The sequence below is a fragment of the Rousettus aegyptiacus genome, unplaced genomic scaffold (genome assembly GCF_014176215.1).
Source record: "Rousettus aegyptiacus isolate mRouAeg1 unplaced genomic scaffold, mRouAeg1.p scaffold_m13_p_11, whole genome shotgun sequence".
Taxonomy (NCBI): domain Eukaryota; kingdom Metazoa; phylum Chordata; class Mammalia; order Chiroptera; family Pteropodidae; genus Rousettus; species Rousettus aegyptiacus.
In genome coordinates this window covers 89,673,050-89,697,199 of record NW_023416286.1, presented here as the reverse complement: position 1 = coordinate 89,697,199, position 24,150 = coordinate 89,673,050, and the positions used below count along the sequence as shown (strand labels likewise).

The 24,150-nt window shown below is 39.2% G+C and overlaps 1 protein-coding gene across 3 annotated transcripts in view; it reads left to right on the top strand.

Moving 5' to 3' along the window:
* ELF1 (E74 like ETS transcription factor 1) overlaps nt 1-24,150 on the top strand; it is a 92,362-nt gene that overhangs the window by 39,155 nt on the left and 29,057 nt on the right. For 2 of the 3 annotated variants that reach the window (XM_016158163.2, XM_016158160.2), the window contains exon 2: nt 9,660-9,960. In XM_016158163.2, the coding sequence (XP_016013649.2) occupies nt 9,889-9,960 (72 nt within the window). In that variant the 5' untranslated portion in view covers nt 9,660-9,888. Of the gene's footprint in view, nt 1-6,669; nt 9,005-9,659; nt 9,961-24,150 lie in introns of those variants that run through there. The other variant, XM_016158162.2, reaches the window with a different exon arrangement.

Below are 24,150 nucleotides of genomic sequence, written 5' to 3'. Positions count from 1 at the left end.
TGCACTCTGATTTGAAAACCTCGAAGAACTTTCCAGTTCTTCCCAGATCAAGCCTGCATCCCACAGCCTGACTTTTGAGGCTCTCTATAATTTGGTTTAGCTTGACTTATTTAACCCCATTTTCTGTTATTTCCCATTGTCAACTCTATTAACTGTCTCCAAACTGACGTTGGTTGGTTTTGATTCTCTGTGATTTTCTTCGTCTTAGCCTTCCCTCCATTCCCCCGCCCTCCCATCAGTATCTTTTCCTATAATCTTCACATCCTGCCCTCTTTTAAGGATGAACTGAGGCCCTTCCTTGTCTATGAAGTGTTTCCTTGACTTGTTTGGCCATGCCTTCTTCTGAAATGCTTCAAGACTGATCAACTCTATTAGCATTTAATTAAATACTACCTTCTGGTCTTCGATTGCCTCCATAGGTCTTGTTTCCTGAACTAAATTGTAAGCTTCATGGGAACAAGGCCATGCATTATTATCTCTCTGTTTTTACCACAGTGCTGAGCTTAGGGGGAAGTTCAGTAAATATATATCAACTTTCTACCATGAAGTCAATCAGTGTATTAGCGTAGTTTCTTTTGAAAATGCATACTGTAGGATCTTTTGATTGGCCCTGGGCATATGTCAAATAAGCATAATAAAGCTTTTCGGTGAGAGTTGCTGTGGCATTTTTTAGTTTACAGTAAGTGAAGAAGATTCAAATGATTTAAAAATTGGTTGGAATATTATATTATGAAAAATGGAAGGCCTAACATTTTAACTATTCTGTATTATAAATCTTCATATTAATTATGAATAGTACTTAGTTTGCTTTTAAGATTTGTACAATAGGAAAAAAATTATATGTATAATTTATAAATATTACCTATCTATATTTTAAGTATATCTGTTACAATACTAAGTCCTTGCTTTTTTCTTTTCTTTTTTCATCTCTCAGCTTGTGGTTTTTGTAGTTTTTTGATACCATTAAGTTTAGAATCTTAGATGATTGCCAGGTAGTTACGAAGACAATTGTAGGAAGAATTTCATTTAAGGTTCTTGACGAAGCACCAGAAATTGTTTGAAAACTTATTTAAAATAGTTTTCTATAATTTGAAGAGGAAGAAAAGGGGTACACTATGAAGATAGTAGGTCATTAGAGATCTTCTCACACGTGGGGAGCAGGAATTTTTGTGCACATGGAAACTTAAAGTCTGTGAGATTTCTTGGTGACTTGGGAAGAGGTGAGAATGTTTTGCTTCTCCAGACTTTATGCCCCTGAGTCTGGTCCCACCGTCATTTGGAAGAGGTTCTGTGATCGCATATCAAAGATTGCGATCATCCAAGAATACGTGGAGAGGTCTAGATTTTGGACATGTCAGTGAGCACAGACAGGACCTGGGAAAGAGGAGTTCTGCAGGGTTCTAGTGGGGAGTGAGGGTGGGTGCAGGGCCGGGAGGGACTACAAAATGCAGGAATGCTGGAATATCTGTTTTTTAGATGGGAGTGAAGAGTAGAAAAACTGTGACAGAGGCTTCTGTCCTTTTAAGCTTGAACTTTGGAAGGTTCTCATCTACTCTTCCAGTCCAGGTGTTTATATATCTTGTTTTACAAATCTGCGGACCATGATTTTTTTCATGCCTTTTGCAGCAGCATGAGGAGCCACTTAAGCCCTGTTAATGGATTCGTAGTTTTTCCTACAGGTAAGGGAAGCCACTGATTAGTTTTAAGTAGAGGGGTTAGGTGATCCTATTTTCATTTTTGGTAAGTTACACCTCCTGCAGGGTGAAGATCCGCCAGAGGGGAGCGAGAGTAAAGGATTAGTAGGGACTCATCCACTGAGCATGTACACGGGGCAGCCGTCACCTGAAAATGCGAGCCATGGTCATTAAGCTATTCACATGGCCTTTAAATTTTGCTTTTCGCTGATGCTATGTCTCTTTGTAAGAATGGAATTTCGGATGACAGAGGAGTATCTGCAGTGTGGGAGTTGGGGGTGGAGGACTTTCAGATAACACATGCCTAGCTTTTCCCCTTCGCTGGGGGCCAGAGTGAGACACTGTCCCTGCTGGGAACCGGCTGTGTTCTCAGATGGGGACCATTGGCTGAAGCGAGTCTTCTAAGAAGACAAAGGTGTCAGGAGAGGACCGAAGGACCACAGAAATGAAACGGAATTTTCTTGCAAGTTGATTCGTGTTTGTTACAGGAGACATTTTAAAACTGGGGAACAGGTTTTGTTGATAAGCACATTTTAGCATGTTTGTGTTTCCTGGGTGGGTGTGTTTTTGTCAGAGTTCAGTTTGAGGGTGCTGGAGAGAAGAACGGTCTTCAGTCAGTTATTTGCATTAGAAAAAAAATCCCACCAATTAATGACATTTGATAATTATCACTTTCCATCTTTTCGAGAAAGAATGTAAACTTTTTTATGACCAAAGTTAAGGCAGTATCTGATCACCGTTGGCGCTTTCTCTTTGGTTTTAAATTCCCTTGTTTTCAGAACATGCTCGGATAAAGGGTTAACCTTGAGGCCTCAGGTATGGACAGGTCTAGGTATGTGATCTGTTGGGCTGTTTTGCAAGGTGCTATAAACGCTGCCAGGTGTAATCCGACACCAGGGAGGCCCGGGCGGCCAATGGCGTGGGGCGGAGAGCGAGGCCCAGGAACCGGAATGTCAGGTCCGGGGAGTGGGGCGTGCGCCGTCCTCTCCCGGACCCCGTTCCCGGCGTCAGCAGAAAGGTGAAAGCCGGGAGGGAAGTCAGCCTGCTCGGCCGGATCGGCCGGATCGTATTGACTTGGCAGGTTTTTTTTTTTTTTTTTTCTAAGCGGAACGTGGTTGAAGCTGAGGTGAGCTTATTCCGGTTGCCAAGGTTTCGCATATGTCACCAGAAGCCTGGCTCTGAGGCTTCCCGTTAAAAAAAGAAAGAAAAAAAAAATCATCGTGCGCTTCATTCACACGAAAATAAAACTACTTTTGAGAAAGTTCTAGATACTTCACTCCCCCCCACCCCGCCCCCCACCCCCGCCCCGCCTTGTAAGGAAAGTCGCCTAAAGCAGGATAGCTGCCTTAAAAAGACAGTGGCAGTGATGTATGTGGTACTTGTATGGATTCCAAGCCCATATTTGAAAACTTGCAAAACTTTTTCTGAAGTTTTTTGAATATTTGAAATAATTTAAGTTTAGAGATTGGAGTGGAGACACATTTTCTTTTTGAATTAAGGACGAGAACCCTGAGCACCGTGGGGAATGATTTGTTCCTCGCGTGGCATTGACTTGTACTTTATTCCCTGTCTATTCTGTGTGTGGAGTATGCGATTCAGAGAGGGCTGTAGCATGAGATTTATTTTACAACTCGCGCATTTTTTGTTTGTTTCCTTATTCAGTAGGAACTGAGAGGTTAACTACCTTCATTTGGGGAGTTCAAATCTGGTTACCGAACTGTAATGGCATTTTGATGTGGTGATCTTTTTTCTATATTTACAGATTTCTAAACGCGAGACTAATACTACATTTAAAGACCTAGCAAGAAAAACGCCACTAACATTTTATTTTAATGATTTATTAAGTCGGGATAGCTTTATAAAAAAGCTTGATAACCGTGGGCCCTTTTTGACTCAGCAGTACCACTTCTGAGTGTTTTATCCAGAGAAACCCAGACACTAATTCGAAAGACATATGTTCTCTGTTCATTGCAGCGTTATTTACAATAGCCAAGATATGGAAGTAACCTGAGTGAATGGCTAGAGCAGTGGTACATACACACAGTGGAGTATTACTCAGCCATAAAAAAGAATGAAATCTTGCCATCTGCCATAACATGGATGGACCCTAGAGGGTGTTAGGCTTAGTGACATAAGTCAAGGAAAGACAAATACGTGATTTCACTTACATATGGAATCCAAAAAAGTAAATGAGAAAACAAAACAGAAACTAACTTATAGATACAGAGAACATTTTGATGGTTGCCAGATGGGAAGGGCGTTGGGGGATGGGTGAATGGGGGGAAAGGATTGAGCAGTACAAATTGGTAGTTACAGAATAGTCAAGGGATGTGAGGTACAGCATTAGGAACATAGTCAATAATATTGTAATAACTATGTATGGTGTCAGATGGGTACTAGACTTATCGGGGTGGCCACTGTGTAAGGTGTGTAAATGTCTAACTACTGTGTTGTACACCTGAAACTAATCTGATATTGTATGTCAACTGTAATTGAAAAATTAAAAAATATTTTTTAAAATGATTCCTTTTCACTTTTTAGGCTGACTGAAGGTAAAGCAAGATGATATGATATAACAGAGCTTGGGAAAGAATAATTATAGTAAAATTTTAAGATTTAAAGCAATAATAGAAAAATCTGCAAACTCCTATGCTTCAGTTGTCCAGGTAAAAATATGCTTGCGAATGACTTAACAAGCATCGAGAGGTCTCACGGAATAGTGTCGAGACCTTTGCTAGGATATTTGTGTAGGAGATTTCCTATTTTCCCAGATGTTCTGCCAGAGAAAACTACTGCTGCAGCTCTGGTAACAGAGATAGAGGGGCGCGTGGGGAACTGGGCCGGGAACCCCGCCTCTCTCGCGCCTGCTGCCACTGCCCCTGTCTGTGACCTTGGACAAGTCAGAGTGTTCTAGCCAGAATTCTTCAGCTGTTCATGGAATTCATCGTCCTAGGTAATCCTCAGATCTCTTGAAACTCTAAAATCATGTGATTCCGTACTCTTAGATTGAAGACGGGCAGGCCTTTGGAAGATTGTTCAGAATCTCTTTCAATACCACTGATGTATTATTTTCATTTCTTTTGGGAGCTAATATAAAGCATTCTGCTATATTAGAAAACAAATTAAAAAGCCTAACTATGGTCTGTTATCCAGGAATTTCAGTTATTACAATTTATAGGTTTACTGCTTGCTTATTTCTCATTTACATAGCTTCTCTTTTCTCTCACTCATTCTATTTTCTTAAATTTCTGTCATATTTCTTCTAATGTAATGTTTTTTCCAAACATACCTGCTTTTCTTATGGTAGGTATGTCTATAGGCTGAGAAGGGTCATTTATTAGGTTACCACTTCATGTAAAAATACTTTCTGTTCATGTACTTGGCATCTGAGATTACTATAGAATTCCAGTTCTCTAGCTACTCACAGCTATATGTGTGTGTACACACACACACACACACACACACACACAGTCTGAATACTTTATTAGAGGTAGTCATTCTAATGAAAGGTAGTCACTCAAACACCCCATCGCTTGAAGCAGGTGAATTTTACCTTCTTTTGGCCAGAAGTATCTTATCTAAAACGCTGTTGCTTTTTTGTTTGACTGGTTCTTCTTATTTATCAAGTTTCATATCATGTTTAATGAGTTGGTGGTCCAGTAGCTTCCAAAGGGTAATAATGATTTTTTTTTTAATATTGTTTTGAATTAATGGGTTTTTAGACCCTGTATCTTAAACCCTTTTGAAGGAAACTTAAACTTGTATTTGATCAGGGATTAAGACAGCAACAGTGAGAAATATTAAAAACTGATTTCGACTGTCGTATGTTTTTATAATACCTGAAATCTTTTATAGTAAACACACATTAGCTCTTCAACTGCGTCGTAGCAGCCAGTAATGTGGCTGAGGGTTTTGGGTTTGCAATCAGTAAATTCTTTTCTTGGGAACAGGCTCATAACGGAACTCTGTATTAGAAGCTTGCCAGACAGGGTGAGGTCCTAAACTTGAAGCAACTGGATTTACTAAATTGTCAAATTTTTAGACACTGGAATAGAATTATACTTTTGTTGCTAATAGGCCCTGGTTTTCTTTGTTGACATCTGGCAAAGAGCTGTGGTAAAGGAGATTCCCAGGGAGTGTGGGCATGAGACGGATAATTAGTTTCCTGGCAGGCACCTGTTACATGTCTCCTGCACTGTACTTAGACTATAACGAAGCTCACGTTTATTGAGTGAAAATTTATGTGATAAGCATTCTGCATTTCGCATCCCATCTCCACAGCCACTCTAGATGTTGGTGTTATTTATTATACCCAGTTCATTCAGAATGAGGAAACTGTGGCTCATACCTGCTTTACAAAGAGAGGAGACTGACAGTAAGTTACTTGTCCAAGATCACAGTGCAGAAGAGTCTGTTCAAACCCAGGGTGTCTGACTCCGGAGCCTGTGTTCTTGTTTTTCTTGCTTTGCTATTTTACCTTAAATCTGAAGCTTATTTGGGCAATAAGAAGTTAGGAACCTTTTGCTGAGACATTCCTCTGGAATGTCTCCTTGAAGAATAAGAATATGGTCCTGAAAAAAAAAAAAATGCTCCTGACGCAGTTGAAGGACGTGAGACTCAGGAAGTTTTTATTATTTGGTAGCTGTCCAACCATGTGATCTCTTAAAACTGTGCAGATAAGTTAGCTGTTTTTATGTCTTTGTGCTAAGTGGATCGTTTTCACTTACCTTTTTCCTTGTTATTTTTTAGAGGCCTTTTCCCCCTCAGTCTGAGTACCCATGTTTTTCCACACTAGAGCAGTTTTGAGGAATAAAGTGATAATTTCAATTTCGGACCCAGTTGCGACACACTGACTGAGGGGCATCGAGGTGGACTTGCCTGGGCGACATTCAGTGAGCGAACTTGGAGCTCAAGAGCTGAACTGGGGATGGAGATTTGTTTCGTCCCCATTCAATGTATGTGTTTACATAGAAATCTTTGTTCTAGACTAATACAGCATAAAAGGTTTAGGTAGATTTGTGGCAGGGCCGTATGTTGGGGTCATGGAGAGTACTGACTGAGATGGGGATTCTAGGTGTAGCTCTGTTACACTTTCAAAGTGTGAGACCCGGGGCAGAGACTCCATTTACTCGTGAAAAAATGAATCATTGATCTAGATGTTCAATCTCATCTATTACTGCAAAAAAAAATTTCATACACAGGGGCTTCGTTATTTAATAGTACCTCTAATATGTATACATGATACCTCTGGATCAAGAATCAGAAAATTTCTGAAGAACCACGTTGGTACCACAGGCTTATATAACTACTCAGAGAAGAGGAAGAATGAGAAAAGGAAAGAGTGAGAGAAGGAAAGAGTGAAAGAAGACAGAGGGGCTGATGAAGCCAATGAAATAATTAAGAGCTGCTGCTTCACTGACACATTTTCAGTCTGCAAACTTCTGTATAGAAATGAACAAAAGCTACCCACCGGAGTAGAGGGGTCTCTTCCCGGCCTGCCAGATGACTTAGTGAAAATGGGCAGTCGTTCCGGTCTTGGTTCATAGCCGCTTGTCGCTAGCGTGTGCCGGAAGGCGTATGTGAGCCGCTTGCCCTTGTTTTCGAGACTGAGCAAAGCGATCATGAAAGCCCAGCAGTGTGGAAGTGCGAGGGAGAATAGGTTCGTGGTGGCAGTGGAAAAGAAAGTGAAACTTTACATGGACGTGCTCACGTTGCTTACTGGTAGTGTCACTTTGTATTTGTGAACAAAGGGATTTTGGAATCGTTTTCTGAAATGTAACCTTTTAGAGAGAAACTTTTGTATCAGGAGACATCCCTTGGTGCTGATTATGCTTTTTTATTGCAGTTTTTTAAGTTGAGGATAACTGTTTCTTCACTGTCAAAAGCCCTACAGTCATTCTTTATAAAGAATATGTGTAGAAATAGCTTAAATATCTAATGATAGATTTTTAAAACAATATCTGTCATTAATGTAATTCTTTTTATGATTACTATGAGCACACAGGTTTGGCAGGTACAGAGAAATTTTAGACGATGATTACTTACCCAGAGAGGTTTCACTCTGGTTATCTTGGTGCCTGGCACATTGCTTTGCAAGTAATATGCACCCAAACATTAATTCGATTGAATTAGGGGGACATCATTTTCAAATGGGAGACCACATACGGTGAGTGCTAACTTTGTGGTATGGACAATACATGCTGTGTTTTTGAAGGCCCATGTAGGTCAGGGCAGAAGTCTTGGGAGGCTTTGAGAGAGGAACGGTATTTGAGTTGAGCATTTAAGAATAGAAAAGATGCGAATGGATGCTGAGAAATGGGAGAGGTAACCCTAGAAAGGGAATGACAAAAGTTGAGAAGGGAGGCCAGAAATAGTGTAGTTCGTGTGGAAGACCATAGGAAGGCAAGCCTTGAATAGAAGAATTTGGCTAGGTGATAACTTAAAGGAAAAGATTATAAATAACATTTGTCCAAGGTCATGTGTGTCTTATGTTTAGGTCAAAACACTCTTTCTCTTTCCTCCAGATATGGTGCATTGCTCAAAAACTACCTGAATGTGCTAAAAATACCTGATATTGGAGTTAATTCATTACTAAAAGGGGTGGGGTGGATGAGTGTGGGAAACTACCGGGTTAGAATTTAGTGAGTGTAAATATCACCTGAATTGAATTAGTAAACCTTATTTTATTTTCATTTCCAGTTAGAGAAATCAGTCCACTGTTACTCCTAGAGTCCAGAATATATAGGGAATTGGCTTTACTGAAATTAAGAGACCAAGTGTATGACTTGGCTGGCACATAATAGTTGGATTTAAATTTTCTGGAACACTGATTCACCAGCTCAGCTCTATTCCTGAACTTGTCTCTTTAAAATTAAATTGTAAATGCTGTTTCAAAAAACAAGATGTTATGTAATGTGATTATTTTTCTAACTTGTCTTTTCATTCACACATTATGGCTATACTCACATGATGCAATTATTAATAAAATTAAGATAAACTTTTAAGGTTTTCGTTTTACTTTTCTTAGTAGTAATAGTAGTGGTAGTAGTAGTGTGTATGTGTGTATTTTTTTAAATAGACAAGCATCTTTGGAAGGTCCTTTTTATAAGCTTCTCTTCCTCCACTGTGAAATTTTTCTCACTCTTAAGTTGCGCTTCTGTTTTTCTACTATTGTAAAGTGCAGTTCTTTGCATGTTCTAATTTGCCATGACGTGGTCAAGTGCTGTTTCCTTCCTGTTGCAGCCTGGGCTAGAGATAAGGATACATTTCAGCACATTAAAACAGAAGCCACTGAAGACAGGCTCAACATGGTAAAGCATTCTGCTTAGCAGAAACCTCTTTAAATAACAGAAAGCGGGCTTTAATTTCTGATTATTTTTGAAAGCTCTTACAATATTACTTAATAAACTTTATGTATGTGTATCAGACGTATTTTAAATTCTTATGTATAGTAGGCCTAACAGGGAGACTGTCTGAATGTTTCTATTGAGGCAAAAATACACGTTCTGAAATTACTCATGGAGTAGCATTTTCTATGTGTGTGCGTTTGTGGGAAGAAAATTGTTTATATGTTCTTTATTGCGGGGTGGATATATGTGTATTTTTAAATATCGGGTACTTTAATAGTAGTTATTGCTGGGTGGATATATGTGTATTTTTAAATATCGGGTACTTTAATAGTAGTTTATCTGAGTGGAGAGGAGAATGGCTTCATTTTCAGTAATGAGAGGTGATTTTATCTTAGCCAGAACGAAATCTTCCAGGAAAGTATGTCTCTAACTTAAAAAAACCAACCAAACAAACAAAAACCCTGTGTTCATTTAGTCACCTTGATTTTTTTTGAAAACATGAACAAAAAAATACTTTGGAGGCACTGCCCTTGGTATCAATTGTTATATTCTAAATGGGTATGATTGCTTCTTTTTTTTTTTTTTTTTGTAATTAACTTAAGCTTTTGTCTTTCAGGCCCAGAAGATCTAGAGAAGAAAAATTTCAGAAAAATTGCCTCCGTTTGAATAGAATATCAGTGAACCAAGAACATTCGAAGTTCCTTCCCTAACGAAAACCTGGTTATATAGTAACTTCACAGACTTAGCTGAGGGTGTTTTACCCAACATTGTCACTGGCTTCTGCTGCCTGATACTTGAACCTGGGTGGAGTTTTTCTCATGTGGATCTAAGGGGAATGCTTTATTATGGCCGCTGTTGTCCAACAGAACGACCTGGTATTTGAATTTGCTAGTAACGTCATGGAGGATGAACAACAGGTATGAGACTCCCCCGTCCCAAAAACTGGATTTTAATAAATCTATTATTAGATTTCTCCATGTGTATCAGAAATTATTTATTCTGCAAGGCTTTATTAATGTAAAAATTTAGCTATTAAAAATTTGGAGGTAATTGTGATCTTACATTTTAAGTACTGGTTAATTTGTTAGGAATCTTATCCTTAACTTTGATGTGGTAACAAGAAAGTAATACTTTTGAGGTTAAGCTTGTTTTTCTATAAAATGAGACTTAAATAGCATAAGTAATTATTTAAAACTACTTTGAAAACTACTTTGTAGAGGACATACTAGTAAGATTTGTAAATTTTGTTATAGTATGTGACTGATGATTGTAATAGTTGCTTGTAGTTCTATAGTTTTAATATATGTGGTTAATTAAGATTCATAATCTTGGGCTGTTTTTTCAAGCAGATGAAAGGATATTAGCAGTCCCAGAATCACACATCATTTCGGTCCAAAGCATGTGACTCTGAGGAAGTTACTTCTCTAGATTTCATCATCTTTTGAATGAGGGGATTGAACAGAAGAATTTCTGAGTTGCCTTTCCTTGAATTTATGCAGGATGGGCAAATTACTGTTTTTGGAATGTAAAGTAGATCCAAGAGATATTGAGAAAGAGATCTAAGTTAACTCTACCCCCACCCTCTTTTGGGGTGGGGGGTTGGGGGTTCTTGGAACTTTATAATTTATTTAATTTTAAACAGGTTATATGGGAAATGGTGTGTTAAAGAGACTCAGTGTACTGGGAAAAAATATTTTGAGGACTGATTGGTTTAAAATAATCCTAATAAAGTTGATTTGCATACTGAAATGAGCCTCATTTCAAATACCTAACTTTAATATTTAATAGGTCACTTCTAATGTGTCATGCTTTTATTTTAGAAAGTTACTACAGATAATAAAGTTGATTCTTACTTCTAGCAGGGCGTTGTAATTTCTTAGCTGTTTGTATTGTCTATTGAAGTAAGAGAATAAGAAAATTATAAATAAACTACAAAAGATCAGAATTTGGATTAAGGTGCCTTAAAATCAAGATGAGCATTGAGTACGGAGGAAAAAATTTGAGAGAGAAGATTGCTTGTTCTCAATTAAAAATATATTAACAGTTACATGGATTTACTCTAGAGACAATAGAAAAGGTATTTTAGGAGGAGAAAGTGTTTTGGATTTGTTTCACAGCAGGATGTTTCTGTATACGTTAAGGTTTGAAAACAGTGTGTTTACTGTTCAGCCCTCTTAGATGAAGGATCCCGGGCTTGATGTGGTGAGGATGTGGCTGCAGAGGACAGAGCTTTACGCCGCTCCCTGGCATGCTCCAGTGCAGTGGCTTTGACGCATGCTCTTGACCATGAGAAATACATTGTACATCATGGTGCCAGTATCCACACATGGCATCTACGCAGCCTTCAAAGAAAGTTTTGTCAAATAATGCTTACCCTTGCTGTGTGTGATGTGCTTAGTTTCTCTTGGAGAGGTTATCAGTGTCTTCGAATGGGGAGGTGGTGCTCTTAACATCAGAGGCACACATTTGTGCTTCTTAAGTTATTTAATTTTATCTAACGAAAGGAATATAAGTTTTATGCGTGTATTATTATAAGGACGTTACAAATATTGAACATATGAGGGAAATATTATTATCCATATATTACAGTGAGGAAATTGAGACAGAGAGAGGTTACCAGTATCAACTATTTGATGTTTAATTTTTTTCGACAAAGGCCCGAACAAAAGAACAGTATATGTACGTACAGACCTATATAGAGCAGATGTTTTTAGGATACAGATGAGGGTATGCCAAACCGTTTTTGTGACTTGTCCGTTTACACTTAATATACCATTTATTTTTTCACATGACGGATGGGCCATTATTTACTTTACCAGTCTCCGATCATGGACAATTGGCTGTTAACAATATTTTGCCATTATAAACAATATTGCAGTGAACATCCCAGTTGAGGTGTGGTTAAGAGCTCAGGTGTTAGAGTGAGAAGACCTGGGTGTTATTCCTCACTCCACCTCCATGACATGACCTTGACTTTGAGCAAGTCACTTAACCTTTCTCTGCCTTGGTTTCCATATCTACAGAATGAGGGTGACCATAACCAACTTGCTGTTGTAGGGTGGCTGTGAAGATTAAATGAGCTGATACATCTAAAGCTCTTAGAACCATGTTTGGCACATAGCTGATCTTTACCGAGCATTATCAGTTTGTTATTGCATCTGTGTGCGTGTAATCATACATAATAGTGTATTTTTGTACAGTCATATGATTATTTCTATAGGATTTTTAAAATAGATTTACTAAGTTTATGAAAAGCATAAACTTGGTAGCAAATCATTCTTTAAAAAGGCTGTACCATTTTCTTCTGCCACCAATAGTATATTTCCTAAACCATTACTAACAGAAATCTTGTTTTTATTTTTGGTCAGTCTTTTTTTGGTGAAAATGACATTTTACTATTTTAATTTGCATTTCCTTAACTACTAGCAGTGAGTTGTTGAATTGTTTGTTAATTTAATTATTTTTATTTGAGCTTTCTTCTAATTCTTAGTAATATCCTTTTGCTCAGTAGGAGTTATTGATATATCACGGGTAGTACATCATGATCGCTGTCTGCTGACTACTTCATTATACAGTTAATGATTAGTCCCTTTGTGACATGTGGCAGATATTTTGTCCCTGTCTGGTACCATCTTTTAACAATAAGCTATCTTTTGCCCTGTACAAATTTTAGATATTTATGTGATAAAATTTACTTTTTTTTTTTTTTGGTTTCTGCTAAGTTTTTCTCACCCCTAAAATTATTACATTTTTAAAAATATTTTCTTCTAGTATGTTTTATATATTTAACTCCTCAGTTCAAATGAAATCTGATTTTTAAGACTGTAAGGTACAGGGATATGATGACTCTAATCCCACAAATGGGGATGTTGGCCCTTCACCGTTTGTTGAATATTTTGTGATTTTCATACTAAGACTGCCACCTCTGTTATATATTAAATCATCATATGTCGGCTTCAGTTTTGAACTTGCTGGTGTATTCCATTTCATTTACCTGCTTTTGTATTGTGCCAACATCAGACTGCTTTCATAGGTATCACTTTAGAGATGTCACATCTGATAGAAAAAATTGGGGGATAGAGTTTTGAATGACTTTTAGAAGTAGCTTGTTAAGTTACATAAAACCTGTTGGGATTTTAACTTTTCAAAGTTTAAAAGTATTCGTGTCTTTTAAAATACTTTCTATCTTTTGTATGATCCTATATTGGTTTACTTGGTTTGATTGTCCTTTACACAATCACTCTTTGAAGGCACCAGATTAGAATGTATTTCCTGTTTTCAGTTATGGTCTGTGGTTATAAGTGTAGTTGTCTAAGGAACCTGACACCAGTAATGTCTGGTTGCCACCTCCTTGATCATCTCCCCTCATACCAGGTCACACTCTTCAGAATGGCTAGGAAGAAGTCGCGTGGGCAGGGACGGGGCAGGGGAGGCTGGAAAGGAGATGTCGTTGTTTGCTGACCAGCCAGCCACCTACAAGTCTCTGCTTGCTGTCTGTTCCAGACTGGGAGTTTTCATCATTGTTGTCTTGGTTTTTCGTGTTTTCTTTTTGTTTTTTGGGGGGGAATATTTGTAGCTGAAGGCGAGGCACTTCAGTGGGACAGCAGCAGCGTCACTATTGAATCGCAGTAACCTTAAACTTGAAGGTGCCTCAGTGTGACGTTATTAAACGGGCGTGTTTGCCTGGTGAATATACGAGGATAAGAAGAAAGCGGAAGACCGTGGATGAAAGTTCCTGGCGAGAAGGAAACTTGGCCACATATATGCGCCAACGTTCCAGGATTTTAATTTAATGAAAAGCAATGGGTGGTTTAGTGCTTCTTAGAATTTTTATATATTAGTATATCATTTGATATATCACTTATAATTTTGATATGTCGTATTTTTATTGGTTCTAAAAGTGGAACTTAGCAAATCATATTTATGCTTCACAGACTTAGCTCACTAGGGAGAAGCTTAGTGACATGCTTGGCAAAGTGAGGCAAATATTTTTATGGAATATAGGAAGGTGGTCTTATGACATTCCTTATGAGGGTGTAAATTGGCTCGCTCTGACCCCAGATTCTGAGGGGAAGAGGCCAACAGGTAAACAGCGCCCTCCTGCGCCCTCCTGTCTTTTTAACGAGATGCCCAGAAATTCTCACGCGGTGTTTGGCAGTCGCTGCTCGGTGTAACACAGGTGAGCCCAGAGCGCCGTGGACACGGAATGGAGCCTTTGACTGAATCGCAGCGTTGGGAAATTACATCTGAATCGCATCTCGAGGGAACGTGCAGTTTATCTGGCAGATGAAGAAGGGGAGGTGTTCCAGAACGATAGAATGCACCGACTCTCTTGATGGATCGCTCTTGACTGTGTCATCAGTGTAGACACCTTGACCTGTGCTTAGAGTTTTTCATAGTGTCTGTCTCGTGCCCTTTTCTATACCGCACTGATTTTGCCAGTCTACTGTGTAGTTTTCTCAGACACCTTCTTTCCCTCTGTCTGATCTCCCACGTTCATAGCTGTTTAAGTTGTACTTGTCTTTCGAGATCTTAGGACAACACATACTTATTTCAGGAATTTATCCCAAAGTCATCCCTTCGGGAATTAACAGCTTTATCCTCTTATTCCTATATCACTCATCGTCAGTGTCCCACATTTGCCGTGTGAAGTTTTCACATATCCATGACCGATTCCCCCAGGTAAGTGCTAAGCTACTTGCAGAAAGGAGATGCCTCCTCCCCCTTTAAGCTCTCCCAAGACATTTAACATCATCTATAATGCATTTATTGGTTGAGTCTTCTTAAAGAGTTTTCTTCTTCCTCTTCTGCTGGTAAAATGATGTGGGATATATGTGTGCTTAGTTATGGCCCTTATCACATGAGAAGACCATTGAATGATGAGAGTGGGTATCCTCCTCTACAACTCTCTTGACTGCAGTATCAGTTTTTGGGACCTGTTTGTCCACATTCTCACTTAAAGTATGGGCAGCGTGGCCATGTCACCATGTTCCAAGACCAAAAACAAATATTCATGGAGTCTTTTTTCTGATACGTATTAACAACTGTTCTATTGTACATGTTTAGTGGAAACACCTTAAAATAACTTAAAAATTATCCTTGAAATTATAAATAAGTATAATTCATTAAATGACAGTGATCACTTCTATTAAATCTTGTTGGTAAGCACATGGATACTTTTATTTTTCTGTCTGTTGTAGATTTAAATTATCCACCCCCCCCAAAAAAAAAAAAAATCAGGAAAAATAACCTCCATATAGAGCCTTCCTGTTTCTTGGGAGACTCCTTCAAATTGCAGTCAGAATTTTTAACATGATTGCATCTCGAGAAAGAGGTTGTCTTCGTGAGAATGTACATAAGACTGTAGATCACACCAACCTGCCAGTTTTCAACCGGAATGGTAAAATTCCGTCAGGTCAGGGGTTAAGCGTACCCCAGAACTAGAGTGGGAGGAATGCGCTGATGGTCTTCTGTGCGTAACTTGACAGCACCCGGCAGGTGGAGAACGGATCGGTGGGGCGGGGCGGCCGACCTGGGCTCGGACATCGCGGACTCTGTTATTTCACACAATTCTGGGTTGTGTGGCGACTCTGCCCGTTCCAGTTGCTCTCTTGACATCAGGTTTATCTCGACATCAGGTTTATCAGATCCATTATAAGTTTGGCCGTCTGTAACACTAACATACGGAAGCCAGTTGTTTTCCGTACTCCTGGAAGAGCCTTCATCAAAGGAGTTATGCCATAGAGGCCCCGGCACGAGCCCGATTGTCTTTTGGGAACAGCCGACTTGGACTGAGGCCCGAGGCCCTCTTTGGGTCATGCGGAGGGACCACCCCGCCAATGGCCCAGCGTTCGGCCTGGCTCGTCTCCCTGCTCGCTGTTGGCAGCAGGGAAGCTGATGGTTATTGGGAAGGAGGGGCTGGTGAGGGGAGCCCTGGGAACTTTGTATTACCGTCTTCTGCAGAGCCACCTCTCAGAGGCCCCGTGACAACCTCTTAGAAAAGAATGTGGATGAGCCATTGAGTAGGGTAGGACATGGCCCAGGAAAGCTCCAGAAACGTTCAGGGATGAGTTTTAGTGACTGGTGTTTACTGAGCTTAATGCCCCACACACGGTGCCGTGCGCTTTGTAAGGATTTTCCTAGTTAATTCTTAACAACAGTCATGTGAAGTAGGTACTCTTAAGTCTCGTGTTCTGGAAGACTAAAGTGAGGCTCAGAGAAGGGAGTCAATATTTGTATTTATCTTTTTCCCCAAAATACTGTTTTTTAAAGTAAAGTTTGTGTTGCTCAATTTTTTGTTGGGGATAGCATTAGCAACCTCTGTTCTCCTATAAAGTACTCGATCACCTAGAGCAGCCTTGCTGGGTAAAGAAATTAGTACCTCTTTGATGCATCTCAGTTTAGATATGTGATCTTGAAATTTTTTGCCTCCTTTCCATTTCACTGACACAAAACATAAAGGATAAACCGTTATTTAAACAGATTGTGTTACTGCATTACTACTGACCATAAGCCAGGGTCACCTCCAACACTATTTAGAAAATATTGATGAAAATAATGTCCTTTGATTTAGTGATGTAAAAAGAAAACTGATTGTTAATAGTTTGTTAGAATGTGAATTTAACACGTGGGTCCCTTAATAATGTTGATAAATCTAATATGCTGAATATTAAATAAGCAGCATAGAGGTGGGATTTTCTTTTTTTAAACACAGTAACCAAAATTCTCAGTATTAGGGCAATTTTTTTTTTAAGTAAGAATTAAAATGTAATGACTGGTAATACATTTGTGAGCTTATCTGTTTCATGTGGTTCCACCTAATGTGACATTGAGCACTGAAGGTATGAGGCAGGCCACAGGGAAGTTGCCTGGGACTTGTGCGGAGTTTCGGGGAAGGAGAATTTTCCTCTTAAAAGTGATATTTTAGGCAACAATTTAAAGATTTACTATATTTGATAGTTTTGTTTGACTCGTGTACTTCTCTCATCATTATACTTTATTTCCTGCTATGGGCAAAACAAAACAAAACAAAACAGAAAAAAACAAACAAGAACACTTAGGAAAAACTTCCATTCATCTTTAGGAAAGCTACTGTGAAGCTCAAGTAACTAATAACCCCGCCCTCCCCTCCCTCCCTGGCCCCAGTGCGCAAGCACATTCAGAAATAATTTGGTATTAAACATTAACCTGGGAGACGGTTTTTAAAAAAGTGATTAATTTGTGTGCATCTGGATCAACTCCTTACAGTTTCAACAGAATATTCTGAAAATTGATATTTCTTGTCAAATAAGAGTCTGTGTGATGTGGCATTTGACCGTGTCAGCTTGGGAACCAGGCGCTGCCACTTAATAACTTTGTGAATTCATACAAGTTTTTAAATTCCACCGAGTTTTGATTTCCTCCACCAAAAATGAAAGAATTGCTTTCCAAGGTTACAAGCATTAAATTTTTATGTAAAGCTTTAGCAAGAGCCTAGTACAAAGGAAGTAGTCAATAAATGTGGCAGTTGCTGTATTAATGACATGTTAAATCAAAAAAAAATGTGTTAAAAGTGTTTTGTGTCCCACTTTGTACTCTATATATTACTTAGTTCTTTTGATTAAATGAGGTAATAAAGGCAAATGTTATGGCTTGGGTACCAGTGAGACAAATTCATTCAGCTGCTTTTTCCCCTGATATTTTCTTATGTTTTTTCTTTGATATTTGAGAATGACTAGCTTGGTGTTAGAATAAGCCAATAAACTTGTCAATCAGGATCTTAAAAATCTGACAGATTTATTCTGTGGGGGAATACTCTCCTTTAACATTACAACATGTTTTTTCTTTTGACGTAGTTTGACTTGAAGCTGTTTGATATTTTTGGAGGGACTGGTTTCTGTCATTGCCTCTGATAGGATAGCCAGTATGACTTTTCCGTTTTGGAAAAGACTTTATTGCAGTCTAACTGCCTATATTCAGGAATGCCTTGCCTCATTTCATTCTACGATTTGTGTATATCTATGTGGATTCTTGTCAAAGCTCATGTTTTAGAAGTAGGAGTTGCCTCTTTAATTATGATTTTACTTAAATATTTGTATATAGAATTTGCATGTGTAAAAACTATCAGCCTGATAGTGACTGCTGTGATGTTATCTAGTTAGTTTATAAGTAAACATTTAAACCTGGTTAAAATCTATTAAACCTCCCAAAATCTCCCTGTTTTTTTTTTTTTACCTCTTAACTGATTCTGTTCACACTTAGCCACACACACACACACACACACACACACACACACACACACACACATACCCCATTAGTAAACTTTTAAAGTAGGCACTTTAATAACAAAATTAAGATTGTTTTCAGTGATTGTTTTACTTTTTGAAATCCATGGCCAAGTTGTAATTTATCCTGGCTCAAAAAAGAAAAATCTGGGCAAAGACTAAAGAAGGACAGTGGTCATGAAAGACCTAAACTGAGATTAGATTTAACTAAGTCAACTCCTCAGGGATTTACAATGGAATTTCAAACATTATCTCCAGGAAGTCTGGAGAGAAGACCATTTCACGTGGACCTTTCTGTCCAAAAGAGAAACTAGGCTTCTTCAGAAACACTTAATCTCTTCTGGAGCCAACAGAAATAAAACTTTTTCAACTCTAACTCTAATACAGTGTGTGTCTGTGTGTTGTGTGTGTGTGTGTGTGTGTGTGTGTGTGTAAAACGCCAATGTAACACACCAAAACCTGGCAAAATGCGTACAGATACACGAACAATAAGCTAACCTCAAAGTGGATCTGTCGTTTGTTTAAGTATGAGCTAATATTTATTGCCTCTTGCCTTTGCCCAGGTTCTGTAGGTGAAATGTATTTTCCCTTTTGATCCCCACAATAACCCTGTACAGTGTGACAGTTTTTATTATCTTTTATGAATAAGGAAAGCCTTTATGTGGAGGAATCTCAGAGCTTGGATGAAGGGAGGAGTGTTGCTCAGAAACACAACCGGAAGGTGACAGGCACCGCTAGAGGAATTGAGTCTTTGACTCAAGAAAGCCCAAACTCTTAACATCATCCTCGGGGACATAGGAAATGAAAGGACTCTGGAAAGGAATAGAGTATCTGGAAGAATATTACGTAAATTGCCTTTTATAGTGATCATAACTGGGTTAAGCAGGATTTTCATTTTCTCTCAAATACATTTACATATTAAATTTTCTTGAAACTAGGTTCACGAACTACATTTTTAGTCAAGAAAACTGTGTTTTACAAGTTAGACCATCGTGTAGGGCTATACATGTCATAGCTATAGAGACTTTGCTGCCCGAAGGCTATTCACTTTCTTTTAAAACAAAGGCCAGAAAGGATAAGCTCCCATCAGTAGAAGGATTCTCATTTGTAGATAATAAAGCTGTTTCAATGACAGAACTTTCAAAGTATTATGTAGAGAATTTGGCTATGAAGAACCCTTCAAAAAAACTTTGCGGAGCCTCGGTACTCTATGGCTCAATCCTGGCTTGTTTTATGTAATACAGCATTTCCCGAAATCATTTAAAATGCACCTAGAAATTGGTTACAGTGTAGCTATTGGGGACAGGAACTATGTGGAAAGGGGACAGTAATGTTTTGTACTCTTGGAATATAAGCACGTTCATGTATTAACCTATTCTCAAAAATAATCTTTAAAAGCAGATCATGGGAACGCGTTTAAATGACTTTAAACTTTGAGTTATGTTGTTTGCCAGTCGCCCTAACTTTGGGCGCGTGTCTCCATCCAGATGTGCTGTGCCCAGACATTTTATTCTGGTCCACATGAGTGAACGAAGGGCTAGCCGCGTAGTGCGTGACCTGGTCACAGTCCCGTCCCCTCGGCGGCTTGTCTGCACCTCTGCCCAAGAACATGCTCAGAGCTGAGAGAACCACACGCAGAACAGTGAATTGAAGACATTTTGAGGTTCTGTTTCTCCCATCAGATGGATCTCTGCATCTGAAACTTTATTTACTGAAGTGTAACAAGTACAAAAATATGCACAAGTCATAAGTATACAGTTTGATAAATCTGCACGAAGTAAACATACATAGGTATCCAGATTTTGCTTTCAGTTGAAGCTTAAATGGTTGTTTCTGAGAGTAGATGGTTAAGTTTTATTCACTGGTTTTCTAAAAATCAAGAACTGTCTGTCATTGTAAGAATGTACTAGGTCAAGTTTCCACACCCCCAGCTTTATTGAGATATAATTTATATATAACATTATTTAAGATGTACAGTATGGTATATCTGTATACAAGTATTAAACCAAGTTTTAAGTGTTTATTTCTATATAAATCAAATATTGAAGAACTTTAATCAAAATATTTTACTAAATGCTTACTATATGTCTTACGGTATAACAAATGATATGTTTATATGTTATTCTTAAAACAGCTCTAGAAGCTAGTATTGTTCTTATATAGACACAAAAACTAAAGCCTAGGCAGGCTGAATAATTTGCCAGAGTTCAAACACCCAGGCAGGACATGTGCAGTCCGGCCCGTTTAAAGCCAGTCTGTCTCTGGAGCCTGAGCGCTCACTGTTACATCCCCTTTCAACTCTTGTGTATTTCTAGAGCACTTGCTTCATGGTAAATATTGTCACATTGTGTCCTGATAGAGTAAGGTATTTGTTTTTTAAATCACAGGTGAAGGAACTCATTATGAAGCAGTGTCTTCTTCATAGGATGAGGCTTCAGGGCAGTATTCTGATTGGAACAGAGGACACAGGAATTTGTTTTGAAGATGTCTTTGCATAGCAAGTGCACTGTGTTTAGTCTGTATGTTTATTGGGGTGGCCTTGGAGTGGGAGGGGCTATTGAAGATTATGGGGGGAGTAAGGCCTCTAAAATTCTGCAAAAAGATAGTAAAACCTACTTGGAAGTATGCTCATTTTACACCTATCTTTAGAAAAAAAGGGATATCTACATTGGGGAAATTTTTAGACTGTTTTTAACCTGCTCCTCTTCAGGAAAACATGTGATAGCTGTTTCATTTTAAGCTATTTCATAGGGCACATTGGCAGGATGTTTCACAATCACCACATACCAGATTGAACTCCGCCGTTAGAGAACATTTGAAAGTATTTTTGCTTTTTTAACCTGTTGAATAAATTTACTTAATAGAGCTGGAATAATGATCCACAGTTTTTTAAATGCCCACGTAGGGCTCTGGGTTGTGGCATGCTGAGGAAACAAGCAAACCTAGGCAGGGCAGCCACACTGTAGTCTTTACATGTCCACTTTCCTCCTCATTTTAACTTGACAGTATTACCACATACGTCGTCAGCCACACCACAGGGCAGCTATATAGCGGATGGTGTTGAAATCTGGGGAACTGTCTCTCTTTCCTGCTATAACTTGCTTTGATTTTTATTGCTAAAAAAACTGTTAATTGCTTTCAATTCTTGTCCTGTATTTACCCGAAATTAATGGACAAGGAAACGGGTAAATATATTTTTCTCTCTGGAGCTATTAAAACCTTCAATAAAGTTAAAAAACAGTGGAAAGTTTATCACTACAGTTCAATTTGCTTGTAGAAATTGAGGCTTTTAAAACTCCGATCTTCAGCAGATTTCAATCCCAAGAAGTCTTGCCTCTTTATTCCCACTCATAATTTGTGATTTATTTTGGTTCTATTCCAAAAACAAATGGAAAAATAATCTGCAATTGCCAAACAGCGAAAGATCTCATAATAACTGGTCTTTTTGGATTTCTAGTATCTCAGACATTGACATAGTTGACAGTTTGGAGAAAGCAGTTTTGAATCTTATAAATTTCTTTAGAGCAGTGGTTCTGAACACTGTGTGCACTGTGTGCATGTTGGAATCACCTGAGAGCTTTAATAATAGGCCTGGGACCGTCCCCAGATAGTCTGATTTATTTGATCCTGTGTAGGGTCATATATTGATATTTTTAGATGTTTCCCAGTATATAGTCAGGATTGATAATCGTTGGTAGAGTTTACTTAGGTTCCTTGATTCAAATAAAAGGTAATGTAGAGAAGATGCTTAATTTTTAAAAAGATGTTTTGAGAGTTGTTTGGATCTTTTTTTTTTTTTTTTTTTTTTTTTTTTAAAGGAGCCAGCCAAATGGAATGTAATATTTTTGTTAGGGCATCAATGAAAGTGTTAACACCGTCATGTCTTAAAGATCTTATTGCTAAGTATTAGGAATGTCGTGGCCATTTTGTGACTAGCTCTGACCTTCCTTAAGTTCTTTTAAATAAATGTTGGGAAGGGGTCTGGTTGGAATTATGTAGGTGAATAAGGTTGGTGGTCTTCAGCAAAGAAACTTGAAGAATGTCTAATCTCAGTTTAGAAATGGAGCATTTTAGTATCCACAGGAGACTGGTTCCAGGATCCCCCCAGATACCAAAATCAGAGGATGTTCAAGTCTCTTATACAAAGTGGAGTAATATTTACATGTAACCTAGGCATATCCTCCCAAGTATTTTAAATCTTATCTAGATTACTTGTAATTCCTAATACAATGCAAATACTCTGTAAATAGCTGTTATACTATATTGTTTAGAGAATAATAAAGTCTGTAATTGTTCAGTGAGATGGACCTATTACCAGAAAGCAGGTGCCTGCACTGTGTGAAAGTCGGGGTTCGGTCCTTGGATCCCCACGAAAGATGGGCGTGGAGGTCCGACGCTGGGGGACGATGGACAGTGCACGAAAAGGAGCAAGCAGACGTGACTTATTAAGCCAAGTGACCTTGGGAGAAGTCCGGGCGGGCATCGCACGGAGGATTGGGGGCCCTGAGAAGTTGAGAGTGGGGTTCACATGGGCCATGGGGCTTCTTTGTTCCCCTCCCGTGCCTCCCACCTCCAATGGCGCGGGTTCCGGGCGCCTCCCTCGCTCCCAGCCGGGGCATGCGCAGTGGGCATGCGCAGCGGGCATGCGCAGTGGCCGCCCGCAGGTGGGCAGTCCTGCGCCTGCGCATCCGGACTCGAGGGTCGGCTCATGCTCAGTTGCACGAGTCGAGTGTCCCCAGAGTGAGGTCGTGTAGTGATCATCTGCAGCTAACTGCCCGGGGACCGTGGGGGTGGTGTGGGGAGCGGGTGGGGAGGGCGCCAGGCGCTGCCCAGCCTCCGGCCTGCCTATCTGGTTTCTGACCTTGGGGGAGGGAGGGCGTCTCCAGAAGCCTGCCAGACACCTGGTTGCAGATGTTCTGCTGAGCTGGTCTCAGGGCCTCATTAACCCTTCGCCGTTCCTCTCCTTCCCGCTCAGCTACCTACCTACCTACCTACCCTGTCACAACCATTGTAAGTTTATTAGTACCCTTCAGCAGCAGCGTAACATTAAATAAAATGTTTTCCATCCCCAGTTGGTTAAATCTGCCAATGTGGAACCCGCAGATATGGAGGGCCAACTGTAAGAAAATAGAATATATAAATCTTTATTGCCGTAAGCTACAGAAATTATTTAGAGTAGATTTTTATTAAAATATACCAAACTAATGTTGCATTATTTTCAGGTGTACACCATAGTTAGTCAACATTTATATACCTAAAGAGGTGATCGCCATGAGAAGTCCAGCAATCATGTGACAACGTGCAACTATCACAATGCAATTGACGGTATTCCCTGTGCCGCACACCACATCCCCACGACTGACTTGTTTTGCACCTGGAAGTGTGAATCTCTTTTCTCCTCCACTTTTCTCTCACTTTTTCGATTTTTCAACGACAGTTGACAATTCATATTATATTAGTTTCAGGTGTACACATAGTGGTCAGGTATTTATATAATTTACAAAGTGATTCTCCCTTACTAGTCTGGTACCCACCTGGCACTATACATAGTTATTACCGTATTATTGAGTATATCCCCTGTGCTGTACATTGTAGTCCCACTTTCTTAATACCAATTTGTACTTCTTAATCCCTTCCCCTTTTTCACCCTGCCACACAACTCCCCTCCCATGTGGCGGCCATCTGGCTTGTTGTTCCCTAAGCTCCGCGGGTCTATTTCTGTTCTGTTTATTTTGTTCTTTAGATTCCACATGTAAGTGAGATCATGTGGTAGTTGTTTTAAAATTAAATTAAATCGAGTCCTGTTATGGTTCGAATTGCCTCTCCCTGCGTCACTACACCCCA